Here is a 25,025-nt window from a genome sequence, read left to right on the forward strand (position 1 = left end):
ATTTTAAATCATATCATCAGCCTACACACAGCTGGGATTTATGTATTGTTTGGTAAAGTCAGAGAATAGCAATCAATCCGTTTTTTAATCAAGCGTCACATTTATCATCGTGGATGCAGGCGACTCAGGGAGGCCACCCTAATTACCCATCCACAGTACGACACTGTAATCAACTGCCGAGACCATACTGGATGCAGAATTTGGACAGACTGATTGGTTGCTCATTTGTTTTTCTTTGTAACATGCTGGAGGTTGTTTTCTGGTCCCACTGGTGGGATGGATGGATGGAGGGTGTAAAAGTTGGCCACTGTTTCTCTGATAAGTGCTGGATGTGTGGTAAGGCCAATGATTTTAGAAACCCTATATTAGTCTCCGCATCCAGTGCTCCTGGATATTGGCTAATTTAAATGTGTTTCTCACTGTGAATGCTGCTGGGCACAGTACCATACTACATGCCTATGCAATTCACATTAGGGGCTCCTACTGTATCCAAATGTAGAAGGGAGAAACAAACCTTTTTCCAAAGACCTTCCTGGTGGTCTCTAGGGTGTTCATGGAGGTGTGAGACTTTTATTTGGTGTTGAACTGAACTGAACTGAACTGTACACTTTCTTTTTTTAAAGTATTTTTCAGTTTGATTGCATTCACAAATATTGCTTTTTTAATAGCACACATACTCTGTCTTGCAGGTCCGCTTGGAAGCTTGCTTCAACAAGCTGCTCTTCTGCAATGACAAACAGTTAAAAAAAGACTTCTTGTGCATCTGCAGTTAAACATTACGTTTTCATATTCGTTGCATAAAAACTCAATTAATTCCACAGCTTTTTTTGAGGCGTGAGTTCTGACCCACACAAATCCCAAGCCAAAGTCTTTTCTTTCACTGCGTTTGATATATTTATGCCCTGGGGAGAGGAGACCTTTAGTTTTATTGGCCATTGATTTCCCATAGCCTTCCCCCTGGTGTGGGCAGAGGATTCATCACAACCTTTTATTGACACCATCACTCAGGGGACGCTGCGGTGGGCTCGGCCTCCTTTTTAGCTGAGGTGCTAGTATTATGTGCAACTAGCTAATAGGAACTAGCTAATAGCAAGTGATCAATCAATCAGATCTTCTGAAAAATAGATGTAGGAGTTGCACTCTCGATGATTGGTTAGAAATGTAGTGTATTAAGTAATGTCTCTGTAGGATATAATGTAATGACAGTGGACTTGTTTCCACACGTGTAATGTATTAAACCAAGTTTAATGTCACTTGATCAGACACAATATTGAACTGCTCATCATTAAAGGCATAGTTAGGATACTACACTCATGTCTCTCTGTTAAGAGCTGGAGCCAGGAAAACTAACTTTTTGTTTGTCCATTTCTGTTTATGTACGGATTAATCAAATGGAATAATGTGTGAATTAGTGAGCTTGGAGTTTTTGTTAGGCTTATTTGTGAACTTTGGACAGAGCTTGGGTAGCTCAGTCTTTTTAAGCAAATGTTTAGCTATTTAGCTAATCACCTCCCAGCTCTATCGCTTTATATGTAATGGACAGACATGAGAGTGGTAGCAATCTTCTCATCTAATTTTCGGCCAGAAAGCAAATAATTGTATTTCTAACAATTAGTTAGATTGCTTTAGATATAAGATAAATCATTGTACAACAAGTGTACAAATGTTGCTTTGCATATTTAGGTTAGGTATTAGGTTTGGGATCGGTCATCAGTGGCTATATAACAAAATCAGTTTGCAACTCAGACTTGAACCAATCAACAGATGATTGCAGAGTGCTTTCCTTTGCTTTTCTCGTACCTGAGAAGATAAACATGCAAATGGCTGTGCTGTCTTTGAGTATTTGCTTTCTGATTTTAAAACTGAAAAGAAATTTGGTGGCCATTCTGGCAATGTTGAGGTAGAACTGTGCCTAATTTCTAGATCTACAATATCTTTTTGAAGCAGTCATGATATTTGGAAGTTCAGAGATCTGAGTCAACAAACATTACAAATTTAAAATGCAGCGCTGTGCGTCGCCACTCTCCATTTACCCATGGCACTCAGCTCTCAGCCGATGCTTTTCAAAGTAATATCCTGAAACAGAGCTTGTGGGTGAGACGATATTATGGAGCATAAAATGGTCATTCATTTTATTTATTTATCAATCAGTATATATTTTTTAAGTCATGGTCTATTTAATTCACGTTACACTAAGTACAATGAGTTGACCCTGGCCTATTTCAGAGTTAGTTGTTCTGCTAATCAGGAAACCGGCTTCACAGGGGGACATGAAAGCGAGTCCTTGGCCTGACCGAGGACAGACAGCCAACTTCCTGACGCTTAGTTCAGACTGTTTCAGCCTCTTTGAAGCCGAGAGCCCCCCGAAGAAATCTGTTTCTCCTGATTGGCTGCTTGGACAGACTGAGAATGTAGAGGAGACTTTATCTTAATCAGGTATGAGTTGACTGTTGGGCTTGTCTTGATGATGATGCCAAAACAGCTGGACCTCAGTGATGAGGAGTAACTCTCCAGAAGTGTGTTCTTTTGATCTCGCCAATTAAATTCACAAAAATGTATTACTTAGTTGGCTAAATGTCGCCTTTGGATCTGTGAGCAACAAATAAAATAACCTTTGCAGTATTAGCTGCATCTGTTTAGAATAGACTGCTTTTTGTAGTTTGCTGTGCTTTCATGCTAGTGTCTGCATGAAGAGTTAAAAATAGTCATTAAACTGGCCTTTTTATTCCATCACACTTCTGGCTGGTTATTTTGCACTCTTGGGAAAATGCTGGGAGCTGCAGGATGGGCTATTTTTAATCAATGAAAAGATAGATCCAGTGAACTGAGTAGGAGAGATTAAATGTAGGTTAGTGCCTTGAATACAAAGTAAGTTGCATCCTCTGTGTCTCAGATTTATTTTCACTAATATATATATATATATATATATATATATATATATATATATATATATATTAATAAAAAAAAATATTGGCAGTTTCTTCCTTCTTTCTTCTTTTTTTCATATCATCAGTGCCCAGCTATGTTGAACACCATCCAGCAGCAGTTTATCACTGTCCACACATTACAAATGATGGAAAGAAACAAATAATTGCATCTGAGTTGGGCATAAAATCTGTCAAATTAATGTCAAATTTCGTCTTCGGCAGCAGAAAAGAGAAGAGCCTCTGCAAGGCTGAGCATAAATCTTTCACAACTAGGCCACTGGCAGTATGAGTTTTATGAATGCTATCTGGACATGTATGCATTTTTCCTCTCCTTCCATATTCGTGCCAGTTTGGCGTGGGAAAGCAGCGGTGCCACTTCTGGTCGGGTTATTGTTCTGCAAGTGGTGCCGCTGACGTACGATGTTTGAACACACCCTTAACGCTCACTTCCTGACCCTTTCAGCCTACAGATATACAAACTAAACAGATACACAGAGTTGATAAAAATGAAATATTTGATTAATGTTTTTATGTATTATGTGTCTGCAGCATCACATTTAGTGAGGAGAAGAATTTTTTAAGGTAGAAAGAATATTGATGAGGACATGAACTCATAAAGCCAGAGCTCATCTTACTCTTCCATCTTCATCACCATCTCCTCATTGCCTGCCACCATGCTGTGGCCATATATTGGCAGGATTATAGCAGTTGATGATCAGCCAATGAATGAATCACTCAGGCCCAGCCAGCGAGCGGAACAGCTTTACTCATGATCGTTCAACCTTGCACTGTGATGGATGGGTAGGGACTTCCAGGATAAAAAAAAAAAAAAAAGATCAGATTGCCATCTCCACGTGTTCAGTTGCCTCATGCGGTGCAGTACAATATGCTCCCCCAGTGCAGTGACCATTGAGTTGAAATTTATGGGATTTTTATCCTCAACCAGCTGTGGCGTTCACTGGGAACAAAGCCATGAACAGTGTTTTCCTTCCAACTCCAACACCACATGGAATTACATATAGATTACATATTGTGTCATTCTACATGTACAGAGTGTGTGTGGAGCCTTTTAGGTACATACACACCACCTTTAAATCAGATTACTCGTTGACCCCCGACCCCCAGTGCATGTCTCAGAAACTCTATGCACTCTATGATCACTTTCTAATCCTGTTAGAGTTGGATTAACACAGAGGTGATCTGGACCCTGACCTCCACCCACACATGCACTCTCTCCATCCCTCTTTAATACACTGCCCCTTATCCCCCTGCTATGGCTTGTGAGACAGAATCTAAAAGATGACGATGAAATCAATAATTGGTAGTGGATGCGATGAGAGCCTCCCTTCTTTACGATGCAAATCGTTTTGAGAAGTCAGAAAAAACTTGATGTCTAAAATCAATGTCAGTAAATTATCAAACATTTTGTTATTGACTTAATCAGGATGAGTCATTGGAAGTATAATTGACTTACAGATTAGCAGGGTTAAACTAGAGGGAATCTACTAATGGATAGCTTTAAATAACGTATTCTCCGTTATGTTGCTGAATTAGTCTCCTTCTGCATCGTTTTTGGTTTAGAAAATGTCAAAATAGTCAAAGAATGTCCATCACAATTTTCTAAAGCCCAAAGTGAAGTCGTCAAATGCCTTATTTTGTCTGACCAACAGTCCAAACATTAAATATATTCACTTTGCAATGATTTAAGACATACAAAACTGGCAAATCCTCACATTGAGAAGCTGTAACAAAAGAGTGTTGGGTGTTCACGCTTGAAATTGACTTCACTTGATTCATTGTTGTCTTACTATTTTTGCAGTACATTGTATTGATAGTAACAGTAAAGCCAACATTGGGGGGTAGAGAGAGTGCGAGAGAGAGCGAGAGAGAGAGAGAGAGAGAGAGAGAGAGAGAGAGAGAGAGAGAGAGAGAGAGAGAGACTGATTAAAGATCCTTGAATTGACTGAGGGATGATATGCAATAAAAAGGTTCCCTGGAATCAAACTGAGGATGTTGCAGTTAAGGTGTATGGCCCTTTAACCTCAACACATTTTCCACAGTGCCGCTGTGATATGGATTTTTGTCCCTTCAGTACGGAGGATTTCTCTTCTCACAGTCTTAATCATCTGCGTTCCTCTTACTCCCACGCAAAGCTAGCAGCATCAGTGGTGTGTTTACTTCAGTGGTGCGCCAGCCCAAGATTAGCATTGTGTAAATAGGCCTGTCTGCCGCAGCTCTCTGTCGGTGTGCTTAATTAGCACTCAGATAGCTTAGTAAGGAGATAGAAATTTAATAGATCTTGGCCAGACAAGGGGCACTCAAAAGGGCTGGGTACCACAGCAGACCAAATGAGTTACATTATTAAGGAAGACTAGACAGATAAAAAGGATAAAGGAGCAGAAAGGAAGAAATGAATGGTTATGTCAATAAGATGGATGGATGAAATTATATAACCTATATAAATACAAGAAATCAAGCTAAAAGAATGGTGGTGGGGTAGTTGGTGGATAGAAAGAAAGACATAATTGTAGCAAACGGAAGAGGAAAAAAGGGAAAATGAACAAAGAGGTGATGATCCATTAAATATTGCCCAGCCCAGTATCCGTTAACAGCACTGGTTTCATGATGATTGGCTAATCCATCTCATTACAGCCGTCAGGGAGCAGGAGGATGCACTCTGCTACAAATGGTTGCATTTCAGCCAGTCCTGATTGCGTTAAGTGAAGGCAGTTTATACTGCAGATGTTTATTAGAGTGGAGGAGGCCGGCCAGTGCACACGCTGCAGACAGGCAGGCTGGACGAGAGCCCAAATATTTAAAACAGACTCAAGTGCCATGTTTTGCAACGCAGTTAATATTGCTGTTCTTTTAATAGAGCACACACAAACATTTAAACTAAAGGTAGTTTTATTGAGTCAGAGAGTGGAAGAGAGTAATGTACTAGTGCAGTGCAGTGTGTGTTTGTGCATATCTAAAGTCTGTAAACTGAACTTTATAAGGATGCAATTACAAAAACAACTCTTTTCACAGGATGCAGTCTGATTAAATTTCTATAGTAAATATTAATATTGGTTAGGAATAGTTGTTTGGAATAGCCTATATAGCTTACATTACTATGTGTTCATGTGTGTAAATAGGTCTGCTTGTAAGTTGGGACTTATATTCACATAACCTGTGTACAGCTTTGTGAATGTACACTTGTTTAATTTGTAAGATTTAAAAAAGGTACCATGTGGCGTTTTCGTTATATTCGCCTGATTGACCGTTGGTGGCGGTAATGTGCAAAGAAACGTAGCAATCCGACAAACAACGCCAGTAAAGAAGAACACTAGCAAGCAATCAAAAATGCGCAATTTACATTTTTGAAGACAAAAAAAAAATGTCTTTGCAAGTCTTTTATGAGAAAGAAAATACATTCAACATGTTTGTTAGACCTTAAGGATACATGCAATGCATTTTACTGTTAACAAAACCTTTTAATATTAAGATGATTTTCAGTAAGGAAACGCTGAAGAAGTATCCACTTACACACATACACCTGCTGATAACCAGATTAACAGTAATTGTTGTAGGTTGAAAATACTTATCCCCTCAGTTACATCAATATATACAGAGGAGGGCAAATCTATGTATTTTATTCCATGGGCCAGCTCTTTTGATAGCTGCTGCACAAAGGGATGGAATATCTGCCGGTAGATTCTGCTCCACCTTAGCTGTATTTTTGGGAGCTGCAATGATTTCATTTCCACCCATACTAAATCATGGAGTCATCTTTAAAAAAACAACCTCTTCCTCTCTTTGTCCACATCTCTTCCTTTGGGACTGATGTGGTATAATAATGAATATTGGCTTTTATTTCACCTAATCAGTGTACAGATCAGTCAGTTCCTTATATTTTGCACATTTGAATGTATATTTGCCTACAGTCCCTACAAGAGGCCAAGTGGGAGTCTGTAGGCAGCCACAGCACATGAAAAAACAAATCACTGGTGGTGAGATCACTGTTGTTGAGGAGGTGCTGGAGTGCTTCATTTGCATATTGAAAAGACACATACCCAAACACTGAGAGACAGCCAATTTTCTCTTCACTAAAAGAAGTGGTCAGGTGAAAGAAGACCTCACCCCATTACAAATGGACCTAAAAAAAATGTCTCTTTCAGCTTTTGATGGAAATCCATCAGATTTTACCTCCCCCCACAAAAAAAAGAAGACGAAAATTGAAAAGACCAAGCCCGTCCTGTACTTTGAGGATTGTGAATAGAGTTCCCCAAAGCCTGCCTGCCTGCCCCACATACGGTGGCTGAATACAAAAGACCCCCCTCAGGTCTCAATGAAGCCGTCAGAACAGCCTTTGCTGTCACACACACACACACACACACACACACACACACACACACACACACACACACACACACACACACACACGCACACACTCACAAACACAAAGACAGACACCTTGCATGTAGCTATTTATTCCAAACACACACACACACACAACCAGTACTTTCAACCAATTCCCAAACCCTCATGGCCAATGCTTTCATTTTATCCTCCAGTGCTGGGCAGGGAAGGGAGATGAGTGGTTGGCGCTGATTTGAATATTTTAATTATTTATCACCAGAGAGTATTGAGCTCCAAGGCATGCCAGGGGAATCAAGGGCGCTGGGTGGGGGTGAATCTAGCCATGTTTGGATTTGATAGTGTGCTGTTATTGCCTGAGGGGACCGTAAAGTGGGAAAAAAAAAACATGGCCACAATTGTGGGTTTGGACATGCTATTTATTCTCTTTCAATCTTTTATGTGAATTTTAAGGAAAATCACATAGTCGGTTTAGTAATGTGAGATTGTCTCCAAGGACATTAATGTAAATACAGCATTAATAAAACTTTCAATGTTAATAATCATTACATTTCAATACATGTTTATTGCTCTTATATCCCGAGTCCTCCCGCCATCTTATCATCCTCCGCACTGGAACTGTAAACTGTTTTATGAATAATAGCTTACTGTGGAACTTCAGTAAAAAAAGGGATTTGTAAACTGGATGATGTAATGCATTGGGTCCTTAGAAATATCAGACAAGGGAGAGTTCTGCTTTGGCTTGTTGCAACTCAGAGCCTGAGAAACAACCGCTTGCCTTTCCCTGACGGAGAACAATCCTGGGAAATGAAGGAATTTACTATAGCTCACGCGAGGACAGGGCTGTTGAAAGAGAAAACAAAACATTTAAATTAGGATTAACACCTAGAGCAATTCTCGCTTTGACACCGGATTCATCTGCTTTTTTTTTTCCTCATTGTCAATCTTTCAGTTTTACCTTTCCTGCTCTCATGCTGGGTACAGGCTGGCAGCTCAATCTCTCCCTCTCTCTTCTTTCAGCGCTAAGTTACAATCTCCAGACAAAGGAAGTCCTCGGGTGGCCCCCTGTCGTTGTCCTTTTCCCTCTCTGGTGCGCCATGCATAAGCACAGAAACAGCGCTGATTGTAATCAAGCCCTGAGAAAGAAGATTGCCATTAGGCCAGCGTGATCAAATCTCGGAAATCCATTATCAAATAACCATAGGTTCTCATGTTGCAACCTGCAAAAACAATATGTGGCCTGGTACAAAAATCAGCATGTGTTGTGGTTGTCCTCAGAGGACAGAATGCATGGTTTCCCTTTTATTATAGGTTTCTTTTATAATTATGTTTACATTGACTATAAAGATGATTTGAAAAAATATTTTCTTTGTTTGCTCGAGTACATGAGTCAGCTTGGTACTCGTTAGGTGGCGTTGTCTACAGCTGATTGTAGTTTTTATAAGCCCTTTTTCAAAAGCCACCAGCTGCCTATGCATCAAGTTACTATTATCTCCCATCAAAATTCAGATTTTTAAATGTTTTTTATTTATAATACTAGTCTTGTGGGGGATTCTCCCATTCGACTCTGAGTTGTTGTAACTGCTATTCATCACTCTTAATCTCTGTGGTGAACCTCATTTGTTGCAGGCTGTGACTGTACACGATTGCAGCCGGTAATGATCCGCTAATTATGAGAATCCACAGCAGCCTCGGAGGTGTGAAACAACCTGTGAGAGAGAGAGTGTGTGTGTGTGTGTGTGTGTGTGTGTGTGTGTGTGTGTGTGTGTGTATGTGTGTGTGTGTGTGTGTGACATATGTACATGCTGTGTGTGTGACATATGTACATGCTGTGTGTGAGAGAGAGAGCAACAATGCACACACGTCTGTGTATTTCATCATTACATTTGGCATCCGCATTTGTCTATTAAATTTCACTTATGATTTGATTGTCAGAAATGGGGAAAACATATTATTCCATATGGGCACATGTTGTAAAGTGTGTGTCCAAAAAAAGTCTATATAAATAAATGTTTATTCATACTTGCATGTCAAATTGCTTAGTTTCATAAAACATTGTTTTTTATTGAGCTTAAAGCTGCCATATATATTTTTATATAGAGCTTAGTTGCAGTGCGTTGCTCTTATTTTGTTTATAAATATATATTAACAATCATTTACATGACTACTTCACTCATAGTGACATAAGAGCCAACTCTGCAGTTCCCAACAAAGATTTATAAAGACTTTCCGTTCATTGTTTTGGCATTACAACTTTACTGTTATAAAAACGATCCAAAATAATAAAATGAATAAATTTAACCATTTAATATGTATCATATTAAAGGTCCTATGACATGCTGTTTTTTGAATGCTTTTATATAGGCCTTAGTGGTCCCCTAATACTGTATCTGAAGTCTCTTTCCCGAAATTCAGCCTTGGTGCAGAATTACAGCCAGTCCCACAATGAGCTTTCCTTAGGATGTGCCATTTCTGTGTCTGTAGCTTTAAATGCTGTTGAGGAGGAGAGAGGGGGGGCAAGGTGGAGGGTGGGGGTGCGGCCTTGACCAACTGCCATGCTTCGCTTGTTTTCAAGCCATGATGTCTCTCTCTTTCTCATGGGTGGGCCAAATTCTCTAGGCGGGCAAAGCAGAGAAAGGGGAGGTAACCTTCCTCCTTATGACATCATAAAGGGAAGATTCCAGATTGGCCCATCTGAGCTTTCATTTTCTCAAAGGCAGAGCAGGATTGGTTTACACCTATCCCCATTTCTAGCCACTGGGGGACCATAGGCAGGCTAGGGGAACTCACATTAATGTTAAAAAACCTAAAAAAGTGAAATTTTCATGCCATGGGACCTTTAAAAAATATTGTTTAATGAACTCTTTGCAATTTTTTCTTCTTCTGCTCCTTAAGCCGAGCCATCAAGACCAACCAGGACCTTCTTCCTGAGACGCCGTGGACCAACATCCTGTATGACGACTTCTGGGGCACCCTGCTCACTCACAGTGGCAGCCACAAGTCCTACCGTCCACTCTGCACCCTCTCCTTCCGCCTCAACTACACCCTGCATGCCCTGCGTCCCTGGGGCTACCACCTGCTGAACGTGGTGCTGCACGGGCTTGTCACCGCCCTCTTCACGGCCTTCAGTCGCCCGCTTCTGGGTGGAGGACTGTGGAGCGTGCTGGCTGGCCTTCTTTTTGCTTCTCATCCCGTTCACACTGAAGCCGTGGCTGGTGTGGTTGGGAGGGCGGACGTTGGTGCTGCGTTGTTTTTTTTGCTGTCTCTTCTCTGTTATATGAGACACTGTGGACTTCGTAGGGACCCACGTGGGACTTTTCAGCCCGGGCGATGTGGTGGCAGCTCAGTCACCCGGTGCTGGGGCTGGATGCTGGGCTGCCTGTGGTGTGCAGCAGCCAGTATGCTGTGGAAGGAGCAGGGGGTGACGGTGCTTGCCGTGTCGGCTGTCTACGACCTTTTCGTGTTCCAGAGACTCCGGTTTTCCCAGGCGCTTCTTCTCCTGCTTGGAAAGGTAAATGAATGCATGTCATAGGGGCCGGTGTGTTCACTGGCTTTTGGCGTCTCTACCAGTTTCCTCTTCCCTCCCTCAGAGGCATACCTCATCCAGCCAGCTGTTAATGGTTCCTGTATGGTGGATTACGTTTTGTGTGTGCGTGCTGTTTGCTTTTCATTAGGAGTGTAATTAGGAAAGCTGTTTGCCGGTGCAAAGCGCACAGTTGGTGCATGAAAAAGCTATTCTCATTTGTCATCTGCTAAACAGGAAGAAACTATATGCACAGGGGAAGTTTTCCACTTCCTCGCAACGCTGCCACCAACTTCAGTTTGCTGCAGTAAATAGATACACATTAATGCAAGGAGATTTAGATTAGGATCTCAGCCTCATTATGTGTGTTTGTGTTTGTTTTGGGAAAAAAAGAGCCATTGCACAGGAAAAGCTATTTTCGGGGTGAGTTGTTTTTTTAAATTGAAGGTGACAAAAGGTATGTGCAGAAAAACAGTAACACGTCCTACTCTGGTAAATGATTTGTTCCACTTCTCGAGCAAGCTGTCCAAACATACACAAATGTACAAACATATACACACACCATGGCTTCAGTCAAATTGTCAAAACAATTAGGTCCTATGTCTTTTCCTAAACACTTTTCCTTTACCTCGATGGAAAATGTCACCAGGTCAAGGAAAGATGTGATGGAGAATTCATAAGGACATAGGAAAAGATAGTAAGAATAAGAATAAGAATAATACTACGTTTATTTATATAGCACCCTTCAAGTAGCCTCGTGGGACCGTCCTGATCTCGCGAGCTCCAGTTTTCCACTCGCAGATCATGCTGGCATCTTGAGACAGAGAAAATTTGGAGCCGTTCGCCAAACAACCGACCAATCAGCGCTGGTTTTGAGGCGGGTTTAGGTGGCGATAGACAGATGGTTTATCCAATCAGCTAACCAGTATTTTCAGACAGCGGTAGCCCTAATTCTGTTAGCCGCTCGCTAATGCTTTTTTCTCTTGGATCCTTCTTTTGGAATATGGACCGGGAACCTGAAATGGTGTCTTTTATTCGTAAATCTCGTTACACAAACGGCAAATATCCTTTACCGACATGTTGCTTGCTTGCTGAGCTAACGAGCTATGCTTTGCCTGCAGCAGCAGGGGCTTGTGGTTGTATTTTCATACGCTTCGTTGATCTAATTGGTTGATTTGGCTCGTCTATCACCAACATAGGTGGTGATAGACAGATGGTTTATCCAATCAACTAACCAGTATTTTCTCCCCTTCCCAAAAGTTCTCCAACGGTAAGTTCCCAGATGGATATGCCGCGCAAATGCGAAGCAATCCATCTGGCGGAGTCAGGTTACCCTTCAAGAGCAAATGTCACAAGGTGCTTCACAACAGAAAACACAATAGCAAGTTTAAAACCGAACAAAAGACTTGAAATCCAGACATCAAGCTAAAAACGTAAAAAACTAAACTATAGCAGGTCATAACAGATGGGTCTTTATCTGCTCTTTAAAAGTGTCCACAGTGTCCACAGATCTTAGGTCCAACCGGAGAATGTTTCAGAGTTTATTAGTTAAGGATGTTATTGACGTGGGTCTGACGTGGTGAAATACAACAATTTGAAGACGAACTACTAAAAGCGTATCTTAGATATTTTGCCCTATGCGTTCTTGCAGTGTTGTTTCATGCAGGCTCATGTCCACTCATTTATCGACATGAATCCCAATGACTTTGATTGTATGAAAATAGTAATTTCAGCAGACAGGCATATTGTTTGTTTCCGTGAACGGCATAATGGTGCGTCGCTTAAAATGTTGCTGCTGCGAGGAAATATGGGGACTGCATTATCTCCTTTCCTGTTTTAAAGTATAGTGCCGTCAGGGAGATAAGAAATGAAGCATTGAAGCACCTTTCCTTAGCAATCAGAGAATTGGACCAACTGTTATTGTGGCTGCCATTTAGATACTTTTGGGTCATTTCTCTCAGTTGGCAAAGCAAAAAAAGACTATTCGACCGCAGCCCATACTTTCTCTGCAGGAAAAACTCTACAGGACTCCATTTTCCCCTTCAAACTCCAGTTATCTGAGAAGGACAACCTTGTCGCAGTGACTCATCTGATTAAAGGGATCAGTGTTTGACTGGAAAAGCTCCTCTTATAGGCACTCTACATTTGATTAGAGAAACTGCTCCTTAGCCAACATGACGGTCCTCATAAAATGCATAACTAGTGTAATAAAAAGTCCCCTTGGGTTTACTGAGCAAGGACAGTCTGGCTCTAAATGGTGTGTGTGTGTGTGTGTGTGTGTGTGTGTGTGTGTGTGTGTGTGTGTGTGTGTGTGTGTGTGTGTGTGTGTGTGTGTGTGTGTGTGTGTGTGTGTGCACGGGAATCTTTTTATAGTTTTTTTTTCTTGAGGAAACATCTATAAATACCTCTGTTTGTTGCATGGTTTGTATCCTCGTAGAATATATCACAAACGTCCTGTGAAACCTTCTGGTGTATACAAACTGCAGCCCATTACAAACTTCAGCGTGACTATCCTATTTACACAGCCAGCCTCTGTGTGAAAACATGTTTTACCTTCAAGTGTGCAAGGCTTTACCATACCTGTGGGGCAGCTTCTCCCGTAGTCGTTTGTGGCAGAATGATAACCCACAACTATTATTAGAAGGCCTGCGGTGAGCGGTCCAGAGAAATCAGAGAGCAGAGAGAGAGAGGGAGTAATGTTTTTTCTTATAGGTGCTCTGTAGAGAATTGTGTGTGTGTGTGTGTGTGTCACGACTGCTAGACCTTTGCACTGGTGCAAAACAACACATGTCCTTTACATTGTGCCCAGTCATTTATTAAAGCTGCTAAATCATATTGGAGCATCTACGCAGCAGAAAAAAGGATGCAACTCTCTTACAGATGATGAAGAAGACAAATATATAATTATATAATCATGAGTACAAAGAAAAATGGCTTATTTCCCACTTCTAAATCAATTTGATTCCTCCTGAATATTTTTGAATCTGCCACCCTCTATGGCCAGAGGAAGAATACCAGTTCTTAACTGTGCGACTAAAGATCTTTGGCTTTTAGAGGCGCAAGATGTAAAACATGATTCAGGGCCTAATTTTTGTTTAATATGACATATTTGAATTTAAAATGAATTGCCTTGCATTGGCTGCACAGTATGAGTTTGTACTGACTGACAAACAGGTGAGTCATTGTTGAATCGCCCACCCCACATAGTCTCAACCTAAAATTGTGAAATAGAAAGAAATATTGACAATAAATCTACTGACACATTTCAAACCTTCTTAAAATGCATTATATGTCGGGATTATATTGTATCATCAGTCGTCCCCGTTTCTTTGTCTGCCCATGAATAAACAAAGACCGTAGAGACAGAGCCTCGGAAATGAAACCACAACCTGAAAGACATCCAGCACCACTTGTTCCAGTCTATTGCATTACGGTCTGAAAGATTTCATCACCCTTAGCGCTTGTCAGAATCCCATTTCTGAGAGCTGGGATATCATCAGTTGCCTCCACCTCTCTTCCCAGACACAATAGCCCTGGCCAGCATCCCTGTGCCAGCCCGTCAGCTCCTGGTGCCAACCCCCCAGCGCCCCACTGCCACCTCCAGCACATCTGGCTCGTTTATCACTCTGGCAATGCCCTCCTCTTTTTGCCCCGGTCACAGTTATCTTGGCGGGGAGCTCGTTATGTGTCGGGGCCAGCCACGGGGGCAGTCGTTTCCTCGATTATGAGCCAGACGTCTTGGGACGCATGGGAACACAAAAGGGAGAGGGATACCGAGAGAGAATAAGCAAAGGGAGAGGGAAACTATGCCCTCACTTCCTTTCCTTTATCTGTTCTTGGTCTTTCTCACCTACTGGATGACTTGGCGTCTGTATCACATTCTGCCACTGAGGCAGAGTCAGTAGCCATTACTATGATGGTAGACGGAGAGGTTGCAAACATTTTTGGCAGAGAACAATGCAGGATGTGCGATTCAATCAAAAATGTTCCATTTCTGTCACAATAAAGCAAAAGATTGAAAAATCCTCCACATCACATTATCTCACTGCTGGCTCTCAGCAGCCACAAACAATGAGGAAATGCAAATCAGCTGCAGTGTAGCGGAGGGGACAGATGCACTTCGGCCAGCACTCCATTTCTCATCCTATTAACTCTCTAATCAGACTGAGATGAGATTGGAAATAAGACGAGGTAGGGCGGAGGGAGAGTTAGAAAGTGATTGATGGAGACAAAGAAAGGTGCGGTGTTAGCACAGCAGCCTATTGAGAAGGCACAATGAGTCGCACATGCTAGGATCATAAGAACATCATTTTGTCTTTGTTCTTTCCACTCTTAGTTTGTCAATGGCTAAAACAAACATGTTGATGAAAGAGTCTCGAGGCTTTAGACGAGGTCCAGGGATATAGTTTGCTTTTGTTGGTGTCAGATCTCTTTGCTAAGCCTGAGGTGAACTGTGAAACATTGGCAGGCACGATTGATTTCATTAAATCTGTTTGTTTAAATGTTGAGCAAGGATTTAAAGTGTGATTATACCCTGCTTTAAAAGCTCTAAATCAAAGGTGTGACATTTAATACAGTTGCTCAAGTAAAAAGGCTGGAGGACTTTATCTCACTCTCCCCAATTCTCCATACTTCACACCTTTGTATTTTCTTACTGAAACTTCAGTGTGTTCACCTGGAGTCAAATGAAGGACGACAGATATAGCATTTTATGTGAGACAATAGAAGTAACCAGCTGACGTGGTGCCAAATTTCCTTGTAGCAGAAGCATTCGGCTATGAGACTATGCCTTCTGTTGCAAGTTCTGCTGCATGCTCTTTATTTAGCTTGCGTTCATGGGTATACAATGCCAAAAGTACGACATTTTTAGACTTTCATCTGGCAATATAATTTTTTTATTTTTTATCCCAAACTTATCTTACACAAAAAAGGCAGATTCAGCAAACCATCTTAACTGCACAATATATATAGTCCATAAATGGGATTCATTCATGTGGTTGCCTATAGATAGTTGTTGCTAAGTGTTAATTGTTGTAACTAACATGCTAAGGTGCGCAAAGTTATTTTCCTTCCAGCCTTTTTCTCAGTCACCATACAGCTTCAGATGCATTACCAGTTCCCTCGGGGCTGTAGTGGGGCCAACACTGGTTTACATGTAGCACGGGAAAACCAAGACATAGCAATCCGATTTGTGATCTAGCCCACGGTGACACATATGTGGCATCTTAAATTCCCAATGCGGATTTTATGCGGACACAAGACATTTGAAGTAACAAGTGTAAACGTGGCCTTAAATCACTTTTACATGCCAATTAAGAACTCATCTGTTTGTGCGAGTGGTTCTTGCATGAGGCCCATTGTATTTTCGTACATGGAACGTGTGTTTAAGCTGTTCATAATGATCTTCAATAGCACAAATTAATCGATGAATGTCTGTCAAGTAACTACAACAAAGCCAACAAAGCTAAATCAGATGCATGACATTACATAAAGCTTATTCCCTTTCACACAGATGTCCCTATATTACTCAAACGGGAAGCTCTTTTAGTGTCAAGTTAACACCGCCGGCACCCCCTGCTTTTATCAGTTATCTTGGCAGACAGCACGCGACACTTCAACCTGTGACCCGTCTCATTACAGGTCTCTGTGCCAGCAGCAGCAGGGCTTTCATGGAGAGAACTATGGGGTAATTAGGTCACTTTATCAAAGTCAGCCCTCTCAATGCCAGCCAGTGCTGCTGTCTGATGACTTGGGTGACTTGCGCCAAGTCAGCAGAATCTAGAACACATTAGAGAGCTGCATTAATGCCTCATTGTACCTTTCATCACAATTTAGCATGTCACTAGTAACGCATCAGTTGTGAGCGCTGCTGGATGTGTGTTGCGCAAACACAGTGTGTCCAGAACTTTGAAGGCCTTTCCATGCACACATCACTGAGAAAGAATTGCTCCACAGTAGGTTGATGTAGCTTCCACCTCAACTTTAATGCAAGAATTCTTTCCAAAAGGATATTTAGATAATCTTTTCAAGAATACTAGGCAACTAAACGTTATGGTTGGCATGATGCTTGTTTAGTTTGTTTCTATTTTGGAGATACAATAAATCTATGCTTATTATAATAACCAACATTTTCTTAAATAGATTTTGGAGGATAACAAGATAACTTTTGCATTCAATTTTGCATTAAATTTCTCAAACAAGTAGTAGAAAACCCATGCATGATCAGCCCAGTATGCTGGAAGGAGTTATGAGCCGTTTAAATTGAACATGACTTTAACTAGAAAAGTCCGAAAGATTGATCCCCTGCTGTCCTGCGCTTTAAACAGTGCGCGTATGCAAGTCAGCCATATCCCGCTGTTTCTCAGATATGTTTTAAACGCTCTGCACGCTACAGTGTCAACAGGCAGACCACACACTTCTGGGATTAATAAAACCAGAGCTAATAATGAATGGCACCGTTAAAAGATGAAGGCTCGGGAGTTTAATACTGCATGTTTTTGTGTGGAAAGAGAGAGACGGAGGGAACGAGAGAAGGGTTAATTCGAGAAAAAAGTGGATAATAAACTGAAAGAGAAAAAAAGTAGCTGAGGGAAAACCACAGAAATTGACGTTGAATTTCCAAATGAGAATCCAAAGTAGAGGAGATATGTGGAAGGTTTCAAGGGCTTGGAGCGCGCGGCGGGATGTTGCGTTTGACAGTTGGCTGGGGATTATTCCAGCCGTCCTCCATGGATCCAAACAGATCGCATGAAGGCCAATCAATCAGAGCTAAAACGTGTTCCCTGGAATTTAAGTTAGACAGCAGTAAAGCTGAAAACAGGGAAATTAGAAGAAAACTTAAAGTAAATATAGAAAGTAACCCCCTGGATTAGCTATTGTGGCTAACTGCGTTTGGATTTCAGTCCGGGGTAACTTTCCACATGATTCATTTTTTTGCCAGACTTTGTATTAGCATCAGCCACAGTTCAAATGGCCATTAACATGGGAAAAGGCATGTATACATAAATGCTTGAATTTGACTTAACCCTCCTGTTGTCCTCAGGTTGAATTTGACCCTGTTTGAAAACGTTTTTAAGATCAGATATATGGGTTTATTTCAAGCAAATTGCACAAAAATGACACACATGGTTCCATAGAAACGCTCTCCGAGTATAATTAAAGACCAGTTTACTACTTTTGTTTAATTTTGGGTGTTTTGTAGCATTTTGAAAGAAAAAAAATTAAATTGTTTCAAAACAGTATCCTGACTAAACTTTGACATATACCAGTCCGGGTTCTCTCAACATATGTACCTCTGATTTTAACTATTAGTCAAAATAATTCATAATTTCAGCTTTTATTTAACTAAAAAAATAGATGTAATTTCATATAAATGAGATTTATTGGTCATGAATTACAAAAATAAGTGTAAAACTAAGTGGCGTGAGCGTGGCGTTTCTGTTGCGTGTCAGCTGCGTGGCGTTTTCTGTCTTTGCGCACCAGAAACGTGCGTGACGCTGCTGCTGCTAGCCTTGTCTGTACACATGTATGTTTTCCATTGATAAAATATTAAAAATAAAAAATTGCAAAAATAGGCTACAGAATATTTCGTTCTGTATTGGCAGGTGCAATATTTGAAAATCGATAATTATTATTTTTTAAATTACATTTATATCTGCATTTATGTCAAAACCTAGAGCCTTTCAAACATCAAAATGTCATTTATTAAATGTATTCATATCAAAATGACATATAAACATCTTTTCCTATTCTATTTTGAATGGAAACGCTTCCAACACGCTTGCGTGTCGCGTGAAAAATAGGCGTCGGTTCTATTTCTAGCATGCACTCGTTTTCGGCGTGGCTCGACTCGCTCGCCTGAGACGTGCGTGTCACGCAGGCAGTGTGCAAGCTCTAACCTGTTAACATGGGAGCCGAAATAAAAACAGACACGCCACGCAGCTGATACGCTCACGCCATGCATCCATTGTGTAGCCGGCCTAATAGGTCGGTGTTAGTGGTGAATCTGGTGGTTAAAAAAAAAAAAAGTGCAGAAAAAAGAAACAAAAACGTTGAAAAAAGCGACAGAAACTTCTCAAGAACGTTGGAAAAAAAGAACTAGAAAAGGTAAAAGGGTAAATTTTCGATCGATTTATCAGGGAGGACAACACAAGGGTTAATTTAAGTTTTCTGGTTGAAGCCAAGAAATCAGCCTGATCATTTTAGGTTGGTGTAAAAGGCAATTAGAGGTTTTTCATTGAGTTTATATAAACACATTTTTTTTCTTTTTACTTACAAGGAAATGTAGAAGCAGAATACGCCTTTCTTGTTGTTTTAGTTGGGCTTGTCAAACACAGGTGTGTCTCATAACCTTAATTAGGTCTGTGCTGGTGTTGAGCTTACTAGAACAAGTGTGGCAGGGCCATCGTTAATGTGATCAGTTGCACCTGTGCTTCTCCTGCCAGGACTCAGTGTGCACCATTAGAGAGATCCAAGCAATGTCTACAATTTAGGTAGTTTTCAAACTGAATTCCCAGAGCAGATTCATAGATACCTGTAGATGCCCATTTTATGATTCATTTTAGGCATTAAGCCACTGTACTTACTTAAAATGTATGTACAATTAGAGAATCAAAATAGTTGTAAATTACCGCGAAAGCACAAAATCTGCTCATTGTAAGGGCTGTATTAGTCAGTATGTGCCCTGCCAGTATTCCTGGGACCTTAGAAGGACAATGTAAGCTGGAATTGTTTGAAAAATCAATAAATCAACAGGAGATAGAATAGAGCTTAAATGACTTTTTAGAGCAATTAAAGGGTGTAGTTGATTAGGGAATAATTCAGTTGTTAGAGGGGGGAGGTTGGGTTATTGAAGATCTATTTTCAACTGACCACAGAAGACTCTACTGAGAGAAGGAAAGTCATACCAGACTTCAGCAATGCAGAAAATAAAACCAGCAATCCTTTTACTTCTTGCCTGCTATTCATCAACCCGTTGCTTCTAAAATCACACACATGCTTGTGTTAAGTTGGCTAGAAAACTATAGTTATTTGCTGCGTGTGTGGATGTGTGGTCATCCATCATTTAAAAGCAGATCCAGCCTCCGCTCTAGCATGCTTGCTTGCAGTTTGAGTTGTGTGATTGATCGGGAAGTCAATTAAGGAACGATTTAGAAATAGACAAGCCGGGGGACGGGTAAAATGAAGCTCACTCGCCTTAATACCACAAATGACTCTCTTGCTGGAATTGGCTTATCTTCTTATACCAAGCAGAATTGGATTTCTCAGACAGTTTCCTCCCTTGACAGGCAATATGCGCTCATCCATCAATAAGCACACCCCCTTTTTGTGTAAAAGGCACTCTCTCTTATCCTTTGTGTACCACCTTTCAGCATCCAAATCAATATCCAATTTTTTTCCAGTCTCATTTCTTCACTGCTTCTCCAAATGTTGTACTCCATGAACTGGCCCTTTTCCACCTTACTATCGACAAGTTGCTCTCTGTACCAAGCTGTACCTACACTTCCTCCCTCAGCTAACCTCTTGAGAGAACATGCTTTTCCATTTGAGATGTGGAGAAATCAGCTGGAGCCAGTATAGGTCACGCGAGTCAATGCTAAACCTCTTATTCTAATCCTAACATGGGTTTGTTATGGATAACTTGTGTTTTCCATCATGGTTCTTGAAAGAAGGCGCAAGCTTATACTCATGCATGCTCATTGTAAGAGAGGGATTATTTCTCTCAAAAGTTTATTAATGAGACAAATGAAAGCTTGTTCTTTGTGCTCTGTGTAGTTCATATCTGTCTATTGTGCAATTCATTTAAAGCAGATTATACAGTGAGTCTAAATTATTGCTGTAGTAGAGTAAACTCACTTAAGAGATAAAAAGAAAAGTAGGGCTACACTGGATCAACACTTTGAGTTATAGAGGCTCTGATGCTGATTATCAATTACATCAAAGCCAATACTGTATGATAACTACTTGACTACTAATATATTAACGTCTCCTGTCCTGGGCTATAATACCACACAGTATAAACAGCATTTACATTATCAAGGCATGCATTTGTGTGCGCACACACAGCTCTAATTCCCCCTGGCCAGGTTCAAAAAGAGTTCATATTAAGTATTACTGGTGCTCAGAAAGAATAAATGGGCTCAGGAATTAGGAAGTGAGCAGCATCATTGTGCTCATCACACATGATGTTTTGTCGTTTTTTTAGTCCATTAGGTAAACTCTGTTAGGAACACGAATAACAAGAACTTTTTGCTCAGGACCGCGCCAGGCTGTCTCTGTCAATAAGCCTGTATGACATTTTAGTTTAATCGGTATTTATTGAAAGAAATAAAATCAGATGTACTGCTGCAAAAACACACCACTTAATCAGATTTAAGCAGTAATTGATTTCAGAAAGCATATCAAAATGTTTTTTTTGGGGGGCATTTTTAGGCCTTTATTATTTATTATTATTATATATTTATGACAGGACAGCTGAAGAAATGGAAGAGAGTAGGAACGACATGCAGCAAAGGGCCGCAGGTCGGCGTTGAACCCGGGCCCTCTTGCGTCAAGGAGTAAACCTCTATACATGGGCGCCTGCTCTACCAACTGAGCTATCCGGGCGCCTTCAAAATGTTGTTTTGAAGAAATCTGACATCAGAGCATCTGACAGACAGAAGATGTATCGCTGTCGTCAGTCTTATGGCTACGCATTCCCGTTTCTCTCCCCACTGTCACTGATGTAATTTAACAAGCCAGTGATCAAAGGTCAAGAAGTCAAGGATGTGATCGAACAACCTTGTCATGTCTTTACAACTGTAACTCAAACTGTAGATTTCCAGACATCTATATAGTCCAATGTGAAGCAACTGAAATGAATTATACTTTTGGCCCTGGGGAGTCTGGCTTTGAACCTAATTTTCACCAAAGACTGATTTTCCTAAAGAGTCACCAACTCTGAATCCTCTATGCCTCCTTCCAAATATGTATCAATACAGCCATTAGGAGTTTAACACGATTTTATGTTTACAAAGGTACCATTCAGTTGAGGCCGCTGCAGTTACAACCGGTTGACGTGTGATAGTTAGTTTAAAGGTGTTGCATGACAGAGGACCTAATGGTGATCATGCTGCAGAATTAATGCTCTTATGAGATGTAAACAGCATCTACATACCAACACAATGAGTCCTAAGCTGATTACCAGTCACACTCACTGAAATCCTGACAGGCAATGAGGAGAGACTTAGAGAGAAAGCCTCTCGTGCTTCAAATTGACTTCAAAGTTGACCTAAAGTTAACTAGGTCAGAACTGAGGGGTGTGGTTTAGGATTATATGGAAATATAGTAGAAGAAAATCTTCATTTCATGTGGTAATTTGTGTCTCTTGTTTGGTTTTTACCCTGTTAGCCTTTATAAAATGTTCTTAAAATTTGAGAAATTATTGGCAAACCAAATGTGAAATTCAACATACATAATGTGTCTTTCACCAGTTTGAATGACACATTCCATTAAAAAAAGTTTATATCTTGACGTAAACAGTCAACATTCTTGCTGACCGAAAGTGACATCCAGTACAGCGCACAGCTGTCCAAATCCCAATGTGTCTTTCACCAGTTTGAATATGTCAAATTTCACCATTTTCATGTAAATAGAGCTGTGTTGATTCTGGCTATGGTGCATTTTAATTTTAAGAAGTATGCTATCGTTACAAAGAACTGTATAATTGTACGTGAGTGCGGTTTATGCCCCAGGCAGCTATCAAAAACATTCCAGAGATTGCTTTGCACAGTTTCTTTTTCTATATGGGATGGTGGGATAATATATTTCAAAGCTTTTTTTTTCTTTTTTTCAAAGGTGGCTTTATAAATCAAACCCTAACAGCTCACACTGAAATACTGGAACATCCTTCTTAATAACTTGTTGTCTACAGAGACCACCAATACATTTATAGGACCACTGTTGCTCTGATCCAGACCCATAACTTGACAGGTATTAAAATAGCCTTCTGAAATGAAAACAAATTCAGGTGCTCTGGAACAGAATATTGTGGCTTTGACTAAGCTCTTCTGGACTGAAATGTTGTTTTAGGTGTTTTCCTTTAGAATGACTTTTTCTCTCTCTCTGCTCTTTCAGAAAAAGAACATCAGTGTTTTGCTGAGTCTCGCTGTGCTGGCTTCCTGGGGAGTGATTCTGCTGTCAGCTCGCCTCTACTGGATGGGCAATAAGCCTCCGAACTTCTCCAACTCTGACAACCCTGCAGCTGACTCGCCACATTTTCTCACTCGAACACTAACGTTCCTCCACTTGCCGGTCGCCAACGCCTGGCTGCTGCTCTGCCCCGACAAACTCAGTTTCGATTGGTCCATGGACGCTGTGCCCTTGGTCAGGTCCTTGGCTGACTGGAGGAACCTTCACACTGCTGCCTTTTATGGAGGATTTATCCTCCTGGGTTTGTTTGGCCTTCGTGGCCCCGCCTCCAAAGCCAAGGAAACCAATGGAAAAGCCTATGTCACTAATGGGAAATCAATCACCAATGGGAATGGTTACCATGCCCCTGACACAAACCATAACACAGACCAGGGGCCGCCAAAGACCACCCTGAACGGCTCAGCTGGACTCCACCACTGCCCTCCACGGACACCCCTGCCCCCTACAGAACACGTAGTACTATTTTCATTAGGCATCCTCTCATTGCCTTTCATCCCAGCCACAAACCTATTCTTTTATGTAGGTTTTGTAATTGCAGAGAGGGTACTATACATCCCCAGTATAGGCTTTTGTTTACTGGTTTCTGCTGGTGCAAGAACCTTGTACGTCAGACAGAGGACTAGAGGCTGCAAGGCCTTACTGTTGTGTCTCTGTACAGGACTAGTGCTGCTGAATGGACTCAGAACTGTTCAAAGAAACAGTGACTGGAGCAATGAAGAGAATCTCTACAAGTCTGGGATTAGTGTGAATCCTGCTAAAGGTAAGAGAAGGGCGGCGTTTATCCTGAGGGATGGGCATCAAACCTCAATACTTTTTGAGTACCGACAGAAACCTCTGAGTAGGAGTATCAAAAACAGTCAAGCACCAAAAGCTGATTTAAAGAAAAGCAGTATAACCTTTGAATGAAGATTCATAAGCAATAAACACACACATTTAAATGCACTGACATCTTTGCTTTGGGGACTGCAACACAGTTAAGTCAACAGAGAAATCCACAATATGACTTTCTGCTCCTCCATGCAAAACTGGATTTGTAAATACACACAGAAGTCATTCAATCAATCAGTGAACGTAAGCAATACTATTTACACATTTTAACAAAGGATTTTGTAATAATTTGTCATTGAATTACCTGAGTTATTCGACCTTATTTTATTTTGGCAAATTGACAGCAATAGCACTATCTTTAAATGAATACCAACATTGAGTTTTTCCGCTCTGAAAGTGCAACTTTTGACTGACACGTGTCTCCCATAGCCTGGGGAAACTTGGGGAACGTACTGAAGAACCAGGGCAAGATGGCGGAAGCGGAGAAGGCATACAGAAACGCTCTGCACCACCGAGGGAACATGGCTGACATGCTGTATAACCTGTGAGTGTTAAAGACGACCGTTCCCACTCCTGTTTGCAAAGTCTTGACACAAACGAGTTGCGATTCCTCCCATCCATCACTTGATGTTGCAGTGGCAGAACAAGAAAGGCGGAAAGGGAGAAGGGGAACAGGCATACTGACAGAGAGAGTGACAGACAGGAAGAACCTAAAAAAAAAAAATAGATCTAATACATGAGGGTAGAAGCAAGTGAGACTCAGAGCCAAGCGTGATGCAAGGGTGTGACAAAGAGGAAATAACTTTGTCCCTGGTGGCTCTTTGTACTTTCTGCTACTGATTTGATTAGTCTTGGTTTGCAGGACCTGTGGGAGGACACAAAGCCGCTTCCAATCCTGCAACATAAGAGTGTCAAAGGTGCCAAAACCTCAAAGCAGAGCCATGTCTCCTGCTCTCATGCTGACACTGTTTTTCTCCCCTCTTCTCTGTTCCCTCTCAAGTTACGAGTGTCAGGAAGCTGGCAAAGCAACATAGGGAGAGGGGAAAACCGAATGATGTTGTGCATTCTTTGAAACTGAGGTGCTATTTGAATATGATGGATGGTTGGGTATATTGGGAGTAATGCATTGGTATATTGGGTAAGGGATACAGAAGCTGCTACAGTTTGTTGTTTTATTTCCCAGCGTTCACCCAAAGTCC

The 25,025-nt window shown here is 41.1% G+C and overlaps 1 protein-coding gene and 1 long non-coding RNA gene across 6 annotated transcripts in view; one reads left to right on the top strand and one right to left on the bottom strand.

Moving 5' to 3' along the window:
* Positions 1-25,025, top strand: part of tmtc2a (transmembrane O-mannosyltransferase targeting cadherins 2a) — a 56,818-nt gene that overhangs the window by 16,066 nt on the left and 15,727 nt on the right. The window contains exons 2-4 of the mRNA XM_031313721.2: positions 10,182-10,797; positions 22,924-23,758; positions 24,256-24,370. Coding sequence (XP_031169581.1) covers positions 10,182-10,797; positions 22,924-23,758; positions 24,256-24,370 — 1,566 coding nt within the window. The remainder of the gene's footprint in view (positions 1-10,181; positions 10,798-22,923; positions 23,759-24,255; positions 24,371-25,025) is intronic.
* On the bottom strand, positions 7,690-19,185 carry LOC116060228. Of its 5 annotated transcripts, none has more exons than XR_004896073.1 (4): positions 19,085-19,185; positions 13,390-13,455; positions 8,245-8,422; positions 7,690-8,129 (listed from the first exon to the last, which is right to left on the bottom strand). It is a non-coding gene; the product is annotated as an uncharacterized LOC116060228 (long non-coding RNA). The 5 variants fall into 5 exon arrangements; XR_004896071.1 differs by lacking the exon at positions 13,390-13,455 and adding an exon at positions 18,764-18,814; XR_004896070.1 differs by lacking the exon at positions 13,390-13,455 and adding an exon at positions 18,708-18,814.

The sequence above is a fragment of the Sander lucioperca genome, chromosome 20 (genome assembly GCF_008315115.2).
Source record: "Sander lucioperca isolate FBNREF2018 chromosome 20, SLUC_FBN_1.2, whole genome shotgun sequence".
Lineage (NCBI taxonomy): Eukaryota > Metazoa > Chordata > Actinopteri > Perciformes > Percidae > Sander > Sander lucioperca.